We start from the raw sequence: 17,710 nt of genomic DNA, 5'->3' as shown, positions 1-17,710 counted from the left end.
TAGGATGCAGGTGGTGGGAGGCAGCTTGGCCGGGTAGCAGGTGCCTGTGATGGGAATACTTGTCTATAGCAGAGGGTAAGGCTGAAATGTGGGGAAGCCAGACAAGGGAGAGGGTGAAAATGAAAGAAGAAAAAGGCAAAGACTTGGTTTCCAGGCTGAGAAAGACAGGAGTCATTGGTCCAGCAGTATGAGCACCAATTGCTGCATCAGTCCCTGATGCTTGCAGAGGGCAGGGCTACAGTGAATGATACCCACACCGCTCTGTACCCCCAGATCACATGGGTATCACCTTTTCTTCTGATAGTCATGGCACAACAAACACGGAAAGTTCAGGTTAGATATAAGGAAGAAGTTCTTCCCTGTGAGGGTGCTGAGGCGCTGGCACAGGGTGCCCAGAGAAGCTGTGGCTGCCCCATCCCTGGAAGTGTTCAAGGCCAGGTTGGACGGGGCTCGGAGCAACCTGCTCTAGTGGAAGGTGTCCCTGCCCATGGCAGGGGCTTGGAACTGGAGGAGCTTTAAGGTCCCTTCCAACACAAACCAGTCTGTGAGTCTGTGATTTTATGACTCATGGCACCAGCATCTCAAATAGCTTCTCCATGCAGCTGCTGGGCTGGGAGCCTCCAGCACTGCTGCGATCACCCTGAAATCTGTGCTGGCAAAACAAGGCAGAGCAGAACAAGCATTGATTGACAGCCCAACAACCAACAACCTGATATTGTTATAGGAAGGAAAAGCTGCTCTTTAAAAATTAAAGGTCTGATCTCAAAATGTTAGGTCATGAAAGGCTGAGGGGTTTTTAAAATGTGCTCACAGGGCTTTTCATGTACTACCCTGGGAGAATGGAAACAGAAATGCCAAAACAAGGGCCTGTTCCTCCCCAGTCATGGCATTTCTTAACTTAGTGTAGCTTAGTTCACTCCCACATTTCCCTGTTAGTAACTCAGGAAGCTGCCAGAATCTTCTACCACTCAAAAACCAAACGTGTAATATTAAAGAGGAGAAGTTAAACACATTTTACTATCCCTGCCCATGGCAGGGGGTTAGAACCGGATAAGCTTTAAAGTCTCTTCCAACCCAAACCAGTCTGTTATTCTATGATGATTCTCTGATTTTTGTGTAAGGAACTTGTTAGTTAAAGCCCATCCAAAAGGCAATTTGTGGTCGTTTCAGAAAGTGCCTGTTTAATTGAAATGCATTTCATTCCCAAGTGTACCAAAAAATAGCCTGTCCCCAAATCCTCCTGCCACATAACCTCATTTTAACCACAGAAATGACCCCCAACATCAGCATTCATGGGGGAAATCCTGCAAAAATCCACCCAAAAGTCAGAAGTGCTGTTTTGCATCACTGTGTTTGCAAATCACAATAAATCCCTAGGTTTTGAGATGCTCCAGCCTAGTTCAGGTAAGGCGCATGTCGAGCCCGTGTGTGGTGTGGGTGCCTTCCCTCTGGACAGTGTCCCCTTCTGTTGAAACTATGTGCCAGTTTGCGTCCTACCGATGCTCTGATCGTTTCTGTTCCTACTTACCTCTCTCAAATTTCTCCAACTCTTTACATCTCGTGTTGAATTACTTCTCGAGAACCTCCTCCCCCTGACTGTGCTTGTCTAAACTCTCTCTTTTTTCTTTTGCTTTTCTTTCCTCTTGTGACTTGTCTCCCTTCTGTTGCTTCTCCTTCTGTTCTATACCTGCCTGCCTTTGTGTTTGTCCGGTGTTTCCCTTTTTTATTTTCTGCTTTGCTTTGTTCCAATTTTTATGTAGGGCAGTGGTTCAGTTAATGGGAGCCCCTTGCTGTCGACATCTGGTGCTAGTACCCCATGCCGGGGTCGGAGGCAGCTCCCACAGACTCCACTCACCCCACGCCCCAGCATCACTTACAAGACCGCTAACTCCTCGCCCGTGCACTTCACCACTTTCCAACCTGTCCTGCCCACCTTCTCCCCGGGACGCTTGAGCCGCGGCTTGTCCGAGCACAACGCGCTGCTGCGGGGAGACCAGCAGCCGCCGGTGGTGGCCCGCATCGGCTCCGACCCCTACCTGGGCCACCGCGACGACGCCGACAGCCCCTACCATGCGGTGCCAGAGGACACGCTCACCTTCGAGGAGGCTGTGGCCACCAACTCGGGACGGTCCTCAAGGACTTCTTACGTCTCCTCTTTGACCTCCCAATCTCACCAAATCCGCAGGGTGCCCAACGGTTACCATTACACGCTGGGTCTCAACACAGGCCCCGGGACTGGCACCAGAGGACGTAGCTACTACCACGAAGCTGATGAGGATGACTGGTGCTAGTGGCGTGGCAAAACCCTTCCAAGTGTGCGTATTTAAAATCGATGAGTTTTATCATCTGGAAGGCTGTGCGCTCCGATGCGCACGGTGCCCGGGGCCAAGGGGGCCCATGAGGTAGCCCCCACTGCAAGAACTGCTCTGCCCCCGAGTCTGGAGACACTCCTGCAGCCTCTCTCCTCAATTTTTCTTTAATTTTACTTTTTTTTCTTTTCCTCTTTATTTTTGTTTTTCACTAGACAAATGGAGGCAGAAGGCTCCCTCCTTAGGGGGAAGGCAGTGTGGGGAGCACATCTCTCTCCCCCTCTCGCCTTCTTACTGCCTTGTCTAGTTCAGAGACACGCACCAGATGCCAAAACTACAATGCACGAGAGAAGCCAATAGAAGAGCGGTCGTCACCTTCCATGTCGGAAAAGCAGACAGTTGATCCTTCCTGAGATTGGCACTGGTTTTTGTTGGGCTGTTTCTTACTTGATTTCTCATTCTATTTTTGCCCCTGGTCAGGGTGGGAGTTGGGGAGTTGCAAACGGACACAACACATGAACAAAGCTCATATCCGCGGTTTATCCCGCTCACTGCTAAGAAGGAAGAGATCTACCCATGAAACTGGGAGAGGAGAAACACAGACCAGAACAAAGGACAGTCCACTGGGACTTGATGTTCAGCCACAGCAATCCTTGTCGGCAGAGCCAGTGCCACGCTTCAGAGCTGCCCGAGCGTTCCGGCAGCCGGGACTCTGCTCCGACACCGCTGCCATGTGGATCTCTTTTACTTCACTCACCACGTTGGGTCCTTCACACTGACACATGATAAAGCCACAAGAGAGCTACTTTGTAAGGACTGTTTCCTTGCTGCTGAGACTTCTCTTTCCGTCCCTCTCTCCTGTTGACCGCAACACGCCCTCACTGTTTTGTCTTGTTTACAATATAAGCTTGATTTAGCAAAAAAAAAAAAAAAAAAACCAACTAAAAAAAGACAAACCCAGACAAAAAAAGAGGAAAAAGGTTAGGGATGAGAAGAAGAAAATGTTATTGGTTTTATATCAAGCTATTAGATAGAACTTTAAATTTTCATTGTGTGCATTTTTGTAAATTGTACAGTAAAAAAGGAAAAAAAAAAGAAAAAAAGAAAAATAATTACTCTTTATGTAGAGAATTAGTCCAATTGTCATTCCAGGTCCCACTGTTTCTACCGAATGCTCCAGTTGTTCACTACTAAGTGCCTAACCTTTGAAATCTTTCACAGCGACGATGCAACCTCTCGCTTCGATGCATCAGCCCTTGGGCGAGCGTGGGGAGGAGCAGGAGGGGAGGGAGGGCAGGACCCGGGGGTCCCGCAGCGTGATGCTGGGTATCCCAGTACCAGGTTGGAAGCTTACAGTGGGGAAGGCAAACATGCTTTGGGGTTGGCTTAGGTTTTGTTGGCCTTTTTATTTCTTCTTCTTTTTTATATATCTATATATACTTTTATGGGTGGGAGGGGAGTGGTTGCAGCAAACCCGGCCTTTTCTCATTGACCAGTGTTTAGGTCCTGCGGGAGAGATGCAGGTGGAAAAGTACAGCATCTGCAGAGAAGCTCTTCTCTTGCAGAAGCAGCGTCCTTCACACTGCGTGTCAAGTCGCAGTCGGGCTGCGAGAGCTCTGGCCATGTTCCATGGTGCATAACTTGTGTTGAGGGCAGTTGGAGAGAGTCTTGGGTTTATTGCCTGTTAAGAGAAGGTTAAAATAATAATAATATAAAGCAAAACCTCTAACTCTGATTCTCAGGGATGAGATTTCTGTGTTCTCACAATGACTCTTGTGTTGGATGTTTTCTTTCTTTTGTGCACATGTGGATTTCTGCACTTTGAGCCTTGGGAAAGGGGCGAACATGATGTGCTGGTGGGGAGGGAGCACTGAAGGAAAAGCCTGGGCAGGACCTTGTGTCCATGGGTCTGATGAACCATTGTAGGGCTAATTTGGGGCACAGGGACCTGTAATTTGCTGACAAAAGGTTGAAGGAGAATGGGTGGGAGGTGCCAGATGAGCACACCACTAAAAATAATAAGAAAAAGGAGAGGGTTGGACAGATGATTTTATTCAGAGGATCTACCAAGGCCCAGAACTGTGAAACTACTTAGGACCGGTGTTGATCCTGCTGGACCCTGGGGATTCCTTTTGTATCTGGGGTGGTTGGGTGGTATGGGATGCTACCACAATGCTCTCATGCTCTCAGCAAGTGTTTCAGCCTCAAGCAGTCTGCTGTAGGGTGGTTCTTCACATCTCCTGTAGCTCTTCTGTTGAGGAAATTCAACCTGGTTTTGTTTCCTTCTGTGGTTTTCTGTTTTGTTTTGTTCCGTTACTAATTAATAATCTCTGGCTAATCTCATCCCTGGATTCTGCTAAAGGGTAACTCCTGTCTATATCTCTGTCTCTGTATTTGTGTGCACTTTGAATAAAGGAAGTGCAATAGCCAGAGGGCTGCCGTGGGTAACAGCTGTGATTTGCAAACGGAGGGCTATGCAACAAGATGACACGTTCAGAAACACATCCAAACCACCAACAGTCTGAAAGACCTTCATCCATTCTGTAGCTTTATCTGCTGGATTTTCCTGTTTCAGGCTTCAGCATGATTGTGACCAAATGTTTTATACATTTTCCTTATAAGAAGGCACAAACACTTTATTTGGGATTTTAATGAAAATGTTCCTATTTTACTCCAGGAAGTAAAGGAGAGGGAAACCACAATCTCTCTGCCAGTGCATGCAAACATTGTACCCAAACCGGAAAGCAAAAGAGGTGTCTTTCTGTATGGAATAACTTTGTCTTTCCCCTTCCTCTACCATTTTAGACACTCGCACCCCCAGTCCTACACTAACACACCATCTGGAAGTGCACAGCCAAAACCCATGGCCTTGGGTCACTCCAGTTCTTAGGTAGAACATGAAGAAGGACCTCAAGTTGTCCAATCCTCCACCTGCCTCGTAGGGGTCGATGCCAGTGACAGACAAGCCTGACCACAGTTGTTCATAACCCTTTTCCCCCCTTTTTTTACAGCCTCTCTGCTGTCTCTTCAATGCATACATGATATTTCCAAGAATCCTCATAGTGAGTTGCCAAACTTGAATTGCACCAATCAGTTTTCTGCATCCAGAAACCAGTCTCGTAGTGGCTGTACTTTGACTAAGTAATGTTTGCATGTAAAATATATACATATATACATATCTATAAAAAGTATGTGCATGGAAAATGTTTATCTTCGTACTTTTTTGATACAATGTATTCATCAGTTGTTAATTTTTAATTATATTTGATATAAATTGGGGGTTTGTTGCAAAACTTTATATTTAAAAAAACAGTGTTAAAAACGATGAAAGTTCCAACCATGCAACACAAGTGGAACTTTACCCAAAAAAAAAAAAGGGGGAAAAAACAAAACAAAGAAAAAAAAGGTTCTGTGATTGCCTAGTTTGCTGCCTGAGTAATATTTATCAGCCAAACTTTGAATTCTGCAGTTGTTTCTACAATTACATTTTGTATGAAGCAAAGTCCTTGAATTAAAATAAAAACTTAGCAAAAAAAAACCAACTGACCAATTCCAAGACGGTGTGTGCAGTGTGCATGGTGACAGGGACACCCCATCCTGAGCCCGGCCAGTGCCATGGGAGGCAGCTTGGCCTGGACACCCTATTGAGGGAGAGCCCGTGAGATCACTGGCTCTAGTTGAGTCCAAATTGGGATGCTGGAAGAAATTTGCCACCTCTTCAGTGTGTTTCCATAGAGGCTTCACAGATGCTGGGTCTGAGTAGAGAGGTGTTTGCAGATTTGCCTTTGCAGTGTGGAGCCAGCGTGGAGATTATGTATTATCATAGCTATCTTACCAGAGGAGCCTTCCAGTATCTAAAGGGGGCTACAAGGGCACTGGAGAGGGACCTTCATCAAGGGCTGTAGTGATAGGACAAGGGGTGATGGGTTAAAACTGAAACAGGGGAAGTTCAGGTTAGATCTAAGGCAGAAGTTGTTCCCTGTGAGGGTGCTGAGGCGCTGGCACAGGGTGCCCAGAGAAGCTGTGGCTGCCCCATCCCTGGCAGTGTTGAAGGCCAGGCTGGACACAGGGGCTTGGAGCAACCTGCTCTAGTGGAAGGTGTCCCTGCCCGTGGCAGCGGTTGGAACTGGAGGAGCTTTAAGGTCCCTTACAACACAACCATTCTCTGAGTCTGTAATTCTATGATTACAGGCCCTGGAGTCCAATAGGCAGCAAAATCACATAAGTTGAGGATTACAAAGGAAGCCTGGCAGTGGTTGATTCCTTCCAGGTGGTTGTTGTTGATGTGCAAAACTATTGGTCATGTAGCTCTCTTTAGCATTAGCCCTTCGTAGCCCTACTCCCAACAAGCATTCTTGGTGCTTCCTCAGGTAGGCTTGGGCACGGAAATGAGTAGCACATGGGGTTGGATTGGTGTCAGGAGGTGCCATGTGTCCAGGGTGTAGCACTTGTAGAAAAAAGAATACTACTACTACTACTACTTATTGATCGTACCTTGATGTTTCTACTCCCACGGCTTGCGCTGAGCAGAAGAAGGTTGGACAGGTCAGGTTGGATGGGACTTCGAGTAACCTGGTCTAGTGGAAGGTGTCCCTGCCCATGGCAGGGGGTTGGAACTGGATGAGCTTTAAGGTCCCTTCCAACCCAAACCAGGCTGGGATTCTAAGAAAAACCCAAGGGCTGTTGGTACACAAGGAAGGAACTTTTCATTTCTTTGGATAACTGGAGAACCACCCTCATTTCCTACCAGGAGTAGAAAAACCCACTGTGTGCACCTTCTTCATCAGGGTCTGCTGGTGTGACACTTCAATGTCTTTGAATGCCAAAAACTCTCCAAAAGGTATTGAGGAAAATGAATGGCAGCTGTAGAGCCCTGCTGAAGGGAGGACCGTCATACTGCTGCATTTTTCAGTACTCTTCAAAGCACAAGGTCTACTGTAGTATTCAACTCTTCTTCTTCTCTCTTGATGCATCTTTTCTGTAATGAGACCACCCAAGGTCCCCCCTGAGCTTCAGGTGTTGTGTGAAATGCAAGGAAAAGGTCCTTCACTTCCTGATCACCACGCCAGGCTGTAACATAGGAAGAAAATGGTTTTGCTTGAGATCAAACAAGTTTGGAGCAGAACTTTCCTTGCCTTGTAGGCTGGTATGTAGTGCAGGGTTTGGGTTTCTGGGGTGGGATGCCAGTGGACCATTAGGGAGAAGAATAGGGATTTTATTACAGTTTTGAGCTATCCCAAATATGAGATTTCTGAATGCATCTGAGCAGTGGACAAGGGAAGGTTTGAAAAGCGGCACAAAATTTGAGAATCAGTGTGTGTCCTGACTTCAGCGGAGACCCCCATGGCATTGACTTAACCATCTGGGGAGCTGGAATCTGCCTGGAGGATGAGATGAGCAATCTCTCCCCACCAGATGTGTATCACAGAGGACCTCCAAAATGAGTTTACAACCCTGAATGTGTTTTCAAATCCTGAAAGCCTTTTGGCAGCCTTAGCCTTCTTGCTTTCTTGCTTGCTTGCTTGCTTTCTTTCTGGCTTGCTTTCTGTCTTTGTCTTTCTGTCTGTCTTTGTCTGTCTCTGTGTCTCTCTCTCTCTCTCTTTCTCTCTCTCTCTTTCTTTCTCTCTTTCTCTCTCTCTCCTTCCTTCCTTCCTTCCTTCCTTCCTTCCTTCCTTCCTTCCTTCCTTCCTTCCTTCCTTCCTTCCTTCCTTCCTGCCTCCCTCCCTCCCTCCCTCCCTCCCTCCCTTCTTTCCTCCCTCCCTCCCTCTTTCTCTCTCTCTTCCTTTCTTCCTTTCTTCCTTTATTTCTTTCTCTCTCTCTTCCTTTCTTCCTTTCTTCCTTTCTTTCTTCCTTTCTTTCTTCTTTTCTTTCTTTTCTTTTCTTTTCTTTTCTTTTCTTTTCTTTTCTTTTCTTTTCTTATCTTTTCTTTTCTTTTCTTTTCTTTTCTTTCCTTTCCTTTCCTTTCCTTTCCTTTCCTTTCCTTTCCTTTCCTTTCCTTTCCTTTCCTTTCCTTTCCTTTCCTTTCCTTTCCTTTCCTTTCCTTTCCTTTCCTTTCCTTTCCTTTCCTTTCCTTTCCTTTCCTTTCCTTTCTTTTCTTCTTTTGTTTTCTTTTCCCTTTCCTTTCCTTTCCTTTCCTTTCCTTTCCTTTCCTTTCCTTTCCTTTCCTTCCTTTCCTTTCCTTTCCTTTCTTTTCTTCTTTTGTTTTCTTTTCCCTTTCCTTTCCTTTCCTTTCCTTTCCTTTCCTTTCCTTTCCTTTCCTTTCCTTTCCTTTCCTTTCCTTTCATTTCCTTTCCTTTCCTTTCCTTTCTTTCCTTTCCTTTTCTCTTTTCTTTTCTTTTTTCTTTTCTCTTTTCTTTTCTCTTTTCTTTTCTCTTTTCTTTTCTTTTCTTTTCTTTTCTTTTCTTTTCTTTTCTTTTCTTTTCTTTTCTTTTCTTTTCTTTTCTTTTCTTTTCTTTTCTTTTCTTTTCTTTTCTTCTCTTCTCTTCTCTTCTCTTCTCTTCTCTTCTTTTCTTTTCTTTTCTTTTCTTTTCTTTTCTTTTTTCTTTTCTTTTCTTTTCTTTCTTTCTTTTCTTTTCCCTTTCCTTTCCTTTCCTTTCCTTTCTTTCTTTTCTTTTCTTCTTTCATTTTCTTTTCCCTTCCCTTCCCTTCCCTTCCCTTCCCTTCCCTTCCCTTCCCTTCCCTTCCCTTCCTTTCCCTTCCCTTTCTCCTTATCTCAGTTTTATTCTATTGGTCCACAAGACTAAGGCATCAATGTGCCCATCGGCTTCTCCAGGGATCGCCTGAAGGGATCCTGGGGTGAAGGAGCAGGCGGAATCCAGACACAAAGCATCTCCTACATCCAAGACACTGGAGCTGAACCACCTGGTTGTGCTTCACTCCAGTTTGAATCCAATCGAACTCCACAAAATGGCTTTATTTTATTATATATAACTGGTTCTCATGACCAGTGTGAAGCTCTTCATGCAAAGCTGCTGTGAGCTGCTGCCTCTTTCCCTCAGGGGCACATCTTGCTAGCACAGACCGCTACATTTCCCTTTCCTTTACTCCACTCCCAGCCTTATGGATAAAATCTGGATTGACATTCCCAAGGACAGCACCCCCACTCCTTGTTTTACCATTAGGTGGTAGCATTTTCAGGATTTTCCGACTTCATAGGGAAACAAAACAATGGGAAAAGGCTGATTCATCTCCCCTTGCCAATCTTGGAGGGTCATTCCTTGCAATATTTGTCTTAGGATGCAGAAAACTCAGGATGAGACACTGAGCACACTGGAGCTCAAGGTGCTTGGGTACCTTTTGTACTCCCTGGAGCATGAAAACCCAGCGTCATCTGCCTGATTCCCTAGCCCAGTCACATTTGCAGACAGTGCCCACAGGCTCCTCCAAGGTGATGAATTCATCCCTGGTCAGCCCTAAGTCGATCTCCTGGTATTTGCTGGGTGCAGAAAGCACCATATCAGAAAGTACCTGGCCACAACAATGAGCCTCAACACTGTCCCTCAGCATATTTTGCAGAAGAGGCAAGTTTTGCATCTTCATGTGATTTAAAAAGTAAACTGAGCCACCTCAAGGGGATTATATTGCCCAGGTCACCCAGCAAGTGAGTGCAGAAGCAAGGACAAGGTGTCCTGAGCTCCTGCAGGTTATTCTGCCTATTTTAAATCACTGACGTGTGATTTTTCTACACCCACAGGCTCTCAGGAGGGTGCCAGTGAGGTGACACTGGCAACTGGGCATCTCAGTAGCAGATACTTTGGTTCATTGGAGAGAATTCAAAGGCAATGTGCAGTAACAGAGCTGGTGAGAGGTGGGGGCTGATGTGGGGGTAGCTGTAAGGAGCTCTGGTGCAGAAGGGTGGCTCTGATAAGGCTGTGCAAATGTTTGTGGGGTGAAGTCTGAGGTGAGTAACTCGGCATGAAGGAGCTGCTGAGGCTGTTTGGGAAGAGAGGGCTGAGCAAAGCAGCTCCCAAGGGAACCGATGGGAACACCGGAATAGAGCCCTTCACCTGCGGAGGAAGCCTGGGACGTGCTGATGGAGCAGAGCTGTGTTAATTCAAAGCAAACAGTATCAGTAACCATAATTTATTCATTTTATCCTCATCTCCACTTTCTGTCATTGCTCTGAAACAGAATATCCCAGCACTGGCTTTGTCTGTGTCTGGTTTTATTATTTCTCTGTCTCTGGCAGCCTTTCCTCAGCTCCACACGGCACAAGCAGAGGAAGAGGAGGAGGCACGGTCCTTGTCCAGCAGCTCCTGCACGAGAGTCTGGAATACCCACAGGGGTGTAGGAAGAGGATGAGGAGGGGAGTGGATATGGTGGTGTTACTGGATTCAGCAAAATGAGAGCGTGTTCAAAAAGATGCTGCTGAGCTGAGCCAACAGGACTATGGCCCAATAAACGAATGCCTTTGCCAAGGTGTTTTTTTCCTCCTCATCGAGTGAAGAGTGTTTAAAAGACTTCGTTCTGCAGGTGACCCACCTAAAAAGCCTCCTCCTGCAGCCTGTGGTCTGTGAAAGGATGACAGTTGAGAATCCTCCAGCAGGACAAAGCCCAGAGATGTGACAGGAGATGCACTGCTGGGGCAGGAGGTCACCGCTGTGGAAGTCAATGGGATTCAGCGACACCTGAGAAAGGAAAAGCCAAACCCCTGTCACATGTTCTCAACAAATAAAGGCCTCTAGACGAAGCAAATGACTCCTTGAGTGTCTCTGACCTTCATTTCCTTGGCAATGAGCCAGTGTGTGTCAGAGGAATGAAGGGTCTTGAAATGGGCAGAGAGGGGTGAGAGTGGCATGTTTTGCGCCCCGCTGGGCTCACAGCTCCCCAAAATCAAGGAATTCAAGAGAGGAGCTTCAGAAGCCTCATTTCCCACAGCGTGGCGTGGCGTTGGATGAGCAAAGTGACAGCCAGGTGACATTCACCCACAGGCAGGTCTGGCTGCTCCTCGCTGAAGCAGCCTGTATTTTTGGGGTTCTCTGGGTGATTGCTGCAAAGAAAATACCAGCACAGACAGGAAGTGAGCCTGCCTGCTCCTTGTGGCCACGACGACAGGGTCCATGCCACTGGTGACACCAGAGAGCTGAGCGTGTAGCAGAGAGCAGGGTCTGCCATGGGGCAGCACTGGTGTGGGGCTGGCTGGGATGGTGACTGGGGAAACTCACTGCTGGGGTTCCTGTCTGCAAACACCTTCCACCGGGATGCTGGATGCTCCAGAGGAGGCTGCAGTGCTGGGAGAGCTGGGCAGGGCCTGGCTGAATCACGATGTAACCCATGTAATGCCAAGAAGGGGTTGAACTGGCCCCGGCTCAGGGCAAGGGGAGCAGAGATTAAACCCAGGGGGCCAGTACAGCTCTAACAGCGGAACTGGAGTCCCTCACTCCACCTAAAATGCTACAGTGTGAGGCTGCCATTACCCCATAACCCAGTGGGAGCAGCATCAGGCACCCTCTGCTCCCACCTCTCATGTACCACATCCCTGGGACACAGCTCTGGGGGGAAGACACCCCGAAAAAACACTTGCACCAACTTTTATTTGGGGGGTGGGGGGTGTCTCCTTTACCTGTGGAGGCCGAACCAGCACATCGCGGGGGGGTGGGGGGGATGGTGTATTAACCGCTGCAACACCCGATACAAGCGGGTGTGTGTCCGTGTGCGTCTGTATTAACCCGTACAGCTCCGCTGGGGGGGAGCCCCTCTTCAAGCCCTGCAGGGCCGGGGGGCGTTGGAAGCGCTTCTGACTTGGGCTGATGGAAGGGACACACACACATTAACCCCTGCAGCGCTGGTCCCGCAGCAGCCTGGGGAAGGGGCGGGGGTAAGGGGTGCTCCCCACCCCGAGCAGGGTGCGGGGGTCCCCGCAGCGCGGGCGGGCCGGGGCGGAGCGGGGCGGGCGCGGCGGCGGCGGCGGCGGCGGCGGCGGCGGCGGCGGGGCCGGGCCGGGATGCGGCGGGGCCGGCGCCGGGCGCACGATGCGCTGCGGGGCGCTGGCGGTGGCGCTGCTCTGCGCCCTCCCGCTGTGCCCCGCGGGGCTGGAGCCCCCTGAGCCGGGCTCCGGGCTGCACGCAGGTAGGGACGGCACCGCCGCACCGATGGGGGGGACCCATGGGAGAAGAGGGTTCGGAGTGCTCGGTACGGCGGTACCCCGGTACGGGGGGCGGCCACGTGTGTGCTGTGAGGATGGAAAAGCATCCCCCCCACAGGAGAGGGGCATCCCCCCTCGCGGGCTGCCGGGACCCGGCGAGCGGAGCGGGGGTCTGGCAGGGAAGGAAGGACTCTTTTTGGGGGGGGTGTCGGTGTGGGCAAGGGTGCCGGGGCTCGCCCCATGCAGGAGACGAGCAGCCGGACTTGCCGGGACTTGTGATTGGGTTCTCTGGTGTGTAATACAACGTTATGGATCAAAGAGGTGGCTGGTCTCTTCTCCCAAGGAACAAGGGATGGGACAAGAGGAAACGGCCTCAAGCTGCACCAAGGAAGGTTTAGATGGAGATAAGGAACAATTCCTTCCCCAAAGGGTGCTCAGGCATTGGAACAGGCTGTCCAGGGCAGTGCTGGAGTCACCGTCCCTGCAAGTGTTCACACCCCGTGTAGCCGAGGCCTCAGTGCCATGGGTTAGTGGTGGCCTTGGCAGTGCTGGGGAACGGTTGGACTTGATGAGCTTAAAGGTCTTTTCCAGCCTGGTTGGTTCTGTGGTTCTGTGATCGTGTGCTTGGGTGCACCACGGCTGGAGTTGTTCTTGTGCCGGGACACTGCAGCATGTCTCTGTGTCCCTCTGCTGCTGGTGACTGAGTGAATGCCCTCAAATTTGTTCTGAAACTTGTCTTGAAACTTTTGGGATTGCCAAATCCTATGCTTCCTGGTGCAGAAGCCCCTGGCCTGCTCCCTCCCTCCTGATCCCCTGGGATGGACACAGTGGGGCCCAGGCCCCTCAAACGGTAAAACAGGGCTCAGGACTGATTTGCTCATGAAACCCCAACCAAGCTGCTTCCAAAGTTTGGTGCACAGACTAGGACTTTTCACTGGGAAGAGATGGGCTGTGTGGGGGACGGTGAATAATAAAGTGCCTATAAAAAGGGATGTTTATTTTGAAAGAAGCACCGTTTCTAAGACATTCATTACTGCATTTACATTGTGCTAACACACCCAAGGAGGCGACCCCATGCTCCTGTGCAAACCCCGGCCCAAACCATGTGTGTTTGAGTGTGCTGGAAGCCTCAATAGAGCTGCATTGGTGGGAATGTGTGTCTGAGAGGGAAACCACTTATTTATCTCAGTAGAGCTTAACTCCACTTGAGCCTTGGCTTGGAAACAAGGCAGTTCACAGCCTGGGAAACTGAGCTGGGAATTGCATTCCAGAGGCTGAATCTGGAGCAAAATCCAAGTGGGATAAGGTATAAGATTGGGGTTGAACTGAGGAATTTGGGAATGCTAACTCCAGTGAGGGTGGTGGGCTGTGTGGGGAGAAGGGAGAGGGCAGAGAGGGGTGTCTGCAGCCAGGCACGGCAGGGAAGGGAAGAGCTGGAGGTACCAGTCGGTTCTACCAGCATGAGGAAGCTTTATGCCTGTTAGATGTTTTTACATCCTTTGGGTCACAGAGCAGCCCTGAGGAGGATTTGACTGAGCATTATCCAGATATCTGACTTTACCCTTTGATCACTGCTGCCCAGGCTGGCAAAGGCCATGAGCTTAGGCAGGTTTTATTGTAGATCCTGCTGGCAAATGGGGCATGGTCCTCCAAACATGGGGGTTTATCAGGCTTTGGCTTAAAACAAGACAGTTCTTGGGAGTTGAAGCTCTTGTTCTTCAGCCAGTCCCTACTGATGGTGCAGATCTGCTCTGAGCAAGCCTATGAAGCTCAGCTGCAATCAATATCAAGGAGAGGAATGGGAGTGAGAGGCAGCTGATTGCAGAGTTGGCTGGGCTTCCTGAGAAGCTGGGCTTCTGAGAGCTGGGCTTGGCTCTGCAAGTTGGAGCATTGGCCTGTGGTATTCCTGTGGCTGACCAGGGGCTTTGCTGCTGAGCCTGGGTCAAGTGGGGAATAACTGAAGTGGCGAGTGAGTGCCAGAGGAGAGCAGAGGATGACTTGAGGCAGAGCTGGTGTTTAAAGCTGGTGAGACCTTGCTGAGGTTGCACATTCCCTCTGCTCTGCACAGGGCATGGTGTGTGGGTTTTGTGGCACCTTAGGGTTGGAAGGAAATAAGGATCCATTTCTTAGATGGATCCATTAGGAAATTAGGATCCATATCTTTCCTCCACTCCAGCTCAGTCAGGATTCAGTGAGTTGTTGATGCCTCCTGATTCTCTGCTTGGGTTGGGGTAGCAAACACTTGGCATTAAGTGTTCAAGGCCAGGCTGGATGGGGCTTGGAGCAAGTTGCCCTAGTGGAAGGTGTCGCTGCCCATGGCAGGGGGTTGGAACTGGATGAGCTCTAAGGTCTCTTCTAGCACAAACCAGGCTGTGATGATCTATGATTTCTGCAATGTTGCTGTCATGGAGGCAACTCCATCTTCTGCCTTTTGTCAGGTTGGAAGAGCGGTTTGCATGGCTCAAGCTTGGGAGAGCTCAGTTTCTAAGTTCATAAACCCCAGTGGGGGCTTTGGGTTGTAAAAGCAGGAGGTGAATCTATCTGGGAGGGAGCTGGGCTGTCAGGTTTGTTGGATTTGTAGCTGTTACCAAAGGCTGCTCGCTGATGATCTCGGGAGGGCTGGAGTGCCAGGAATGGGTGAGAATTGGCTCCAGCATGCTGGGAATGGGGATTCCTGGTGTCCTGTACTCTGTGAGCACTGATCTCTCCGAGCACATCCATGCCCTTAAAGCAAACAGTGTTTGCACCGAATCAAATCCTTCGCTTGAGCCATAATCCACACGTTACCCAGAGCAGCAAGCTGGAGATGATGGAGAGGTTGATTTGTAGGGGTGTTCTAAGGCCACTGGTGGGAGCTGAGCTCCCCATGGCCACCGCTGCTGGGTAAGCTGGGTGTAAACGGGGTGTAAGCTGGCATGTGTGGGGTGGGCAACGCCCCAGGTGGCCCCTTCCCAAGGCTGAATTATTGAATGTGCACCTATTTCTCATGGCTTGAGCTGTAACTATCTCTGAGTGAGCCCCTCGCAGCACTGTGGGTCTGTGATGGTGGGGGAAAGGTGCTACTGGCACCAGTTCTCTATGAATTTGGGTTGCTGTGGGGTTATACAAGCCCTTTCTGATCCACAGAACCACAGACTGGTTTGTGTTGGAAGGGACCTTAAAGCTCCTCCAGTTCCAACCCCCTGCCATGGGCAGGGACACCTTCCACTAGAGCAGGTAAACCCTGAGCATCTCCTCTCCGTGTCCCATGATGTGCCAGCACCAGTGTGCACAATATTGGTGTCTCCAGAGCTTTGCTGAGCTCACAACACCTTTCCAGGGTTAAGAAAGAGAAGAAAGTGGGAAACCACCTTGGTGTAGCAGGAATCCAGTGGCTTCGGGGCTCCCAGGAGCTGGCTTTTCCCTCTATAAAGTGGAGAACTGCAACCTGGCCCTGCATGACACAAACCTCTCCAAATCAACCCAGAACCCCCCGTCTGGGAATGTGACCCACAAATGAACGTGCATGAACAATTTGCCAGTAATTAAAGCTTTGAGTCACCCACTTAAAACCTGCTTAATTAAGGGGAGCATCTGAAAATGCAATGCTTGGCTCCTGCACATGGTATTTCTTGCTCTAGGCTTGCTAAGAGTAGGCTCCTCCTGGACGTCTGGTACTGTAACATGTGGAGTTGTGCCGCAAGGCTCCTCAAATCTGGTGGCTCATGCTATGGTGTGCTTGTAATTAAGATGTGTACATGGACTTGGTAAACAAAGCATCTAACCTAATGTAAATAAGCAAAAATCAGACATAAATGGTGATGTTAATGATGTTTGTGTTTGCACAGTAGCATATGTTTTATGTGATAAAGCTCACATTCGTGTGTGTGCATGTGTGTGTATATAAAGGTTACAAAAGGATGGTAATCTTCACTGATTTCAAGGCAAATTGCTTAAAAATCCAGAAATACCAGATTTGGACTCTTCATGTCATCTCCGTTAGACCCTCCAGTGCAGGCACATTACTATGGAGTCCTCAATTAGGCAATTATAGGGTATTATTCTTCCTCCTCCTCCCCCCTCCAAGACCCTAAATTGTGCATTATAAATTGGGATAAATACAGGGGTCACTGCCTTTGTCCCCATCACAGAGAGCATCTGTGCAGCCTTCCCCTGCAGCTCTTTGCCCCCATGAAGGCAGAGAATGAACTACTAAAGCTTTGGGGCTTGCAGGAGTCACAGGACCCCAAGACAGAGCCCACCAGTGTATCCGTACAATGCAGCTTTTATCACAGAGGGCCTTCATGTGCTCCTCTTAACCGAGGTTTTGTGCACCAGAGGATGGAGGGGAGAATCAGCCTGGGATTGTTGTGCTGTGGGTCCCTCCAAAGGGGGCAGGAAGATGGATGTGGGGCTGCTGCAGGGCTGCAACCCTGGGGAAGGGGAGGTGGTCAGATGGGTGGTAATAGAATCCCAGCCTGGTTTGTGTTGGGAGGGACCTTAAAGCTCACCCAGTCCCGACCCTCTACCACGGGCAGGGACACCTTCCACTAGAGCTGGTTGCTCCAAGCCCCTGTGTCCAACCTGGCCTTGAACACTGCCAGGGATGGGGCAGCCACAGCTTCTCTGGGCACCCTGTGCCAGCGCCTCAGCACCCTCACAGGGAAGAGCTTCTGCCTCAGAGCTCATCTCAATCTCCCCTCTGGCAGGTTAAAGCCATTCCCCTTGGCCTGTCCCTACATCCCTTGTCCAAAGCCCCTCTCCAGGTTTCCTGGAGCCCCTTTAGGCACTGGAGCTGCTCTAAGGTCTCCCCTTCAGGAGCCTTCTCTTCTCCAGGCTGCCCCAGCCCAGCTCTCTCAGCCTGGCTCCAGAGCAGAGCTGCTCCAGCCCTCGCAGCAGCTCCGGGGCCTCCTCTGGACTCGCTCCAGCAGCTCCACGTCCCTCTTGTGCTGTTGCCCCAGAGCTGGATCAGGACTGCAGGGGGGGTCTCCCCAGAGCGCAGCAGAGGGGCAGGATCCCCTCCCTGACCCGCTGCTCATGCTCTGGGGGTGCAACCCAGCACACAGCGGGGGTTCTGGGCTCAAGCACACACTGAAGCTGGGTCCTGGGGAGCTTCTCATCACCCAACACCCCCAAGTCCTTCTCCTCATTTGGCATTTGTATTCCTGTAAGCTGGAGCACAAACTTGAAGTCTGGCAGCATCCCCATAAGAAATCCTTCCTGATTAGACCAAGTTATAAAATCTTAAATCTTTCCATGAGCAATGGGCCGTACCGAGCCTCATTTCCGAAAATCTTTCTCTCCCTGTTGATTGTTTAAGTGTCCACTCTCTCTGTGC

At 49.7% G+C, this 17,710-nt stretch overlaps 2 protein-coding genes across 21 annotated transcripts in view; both read left to right on the top strand.

Annotated features, from left to right (window-relative positions):
* CACNA1B (calcium voltage-gated channel subunit alpha1 B) overlaps positions 1 to 10,998 on the top strand; it is a 310,494-nt gene extending 299,496 nt beyond the window's left edge. For 16 of the 18 annotated variants that reach the window (XM_030507165.1, XM_030507161.1, XM_030507163.1 and 13 more), the window contains one exon: positions 1,761 to 5,513. In XM_030507165.1, the coding sequence (XP_030363025.1) occupies positions 1,761 to 2,291 (531 nt within the window). In that variant the 3' untranslated portion in view covers positions 2,292 to 5,513. Of the gene's footprint in view, positions 1 to 1,760; positions 5,514 to 10,497 lie in introns of those variants that run through there. The other 2 variants (XM_030507166.1, XM_030507167.1) reach the window with 2 other exon arrangements.
* A 1,278-nt stretch (positions 10,999 to 12,276) lies between these two features.
* Positions 12,277 to 17,710, top strand: part of LOC115617202 (collagen alpha-1(I) chain-like) — an 87,345-nt gene continuing 81,911 nt past the window's right edge. For all 3 annotated transcript variants that reach the window (XM_030507430.1, XM_030507429.1, XM_030507431.1), the window contains exon 1: positions 12,277 to 12,377. In XM_030507430.1, coding sequence (XP_030363290.1) covers positions 12,281 to 12,377 — 97 coding nt within the window. In that variant the 5' untranslated portion in view covers positions 12,277 to 12,280. The remainder of the gene's footprint in view (positions 12,378 to 17,710) is intronic.

The sequence above is a fragment of the Strigops habroptila genome, chromosome 15 (assembly GCF_004027225.2).
Source record: "Strigops habroptila isolate Jane chromosome 15, bStrHab1.2.pri, whole genome shotgun sequence".
NCBI lineage: Eukaryota > Metazoa > Chordata > Aves > Psittaciformes > Psittacidae > Strigops > Strigops habroptila.
This window is presented reverse-complemented; position numbering and strand designations above follow the sequence as displayed.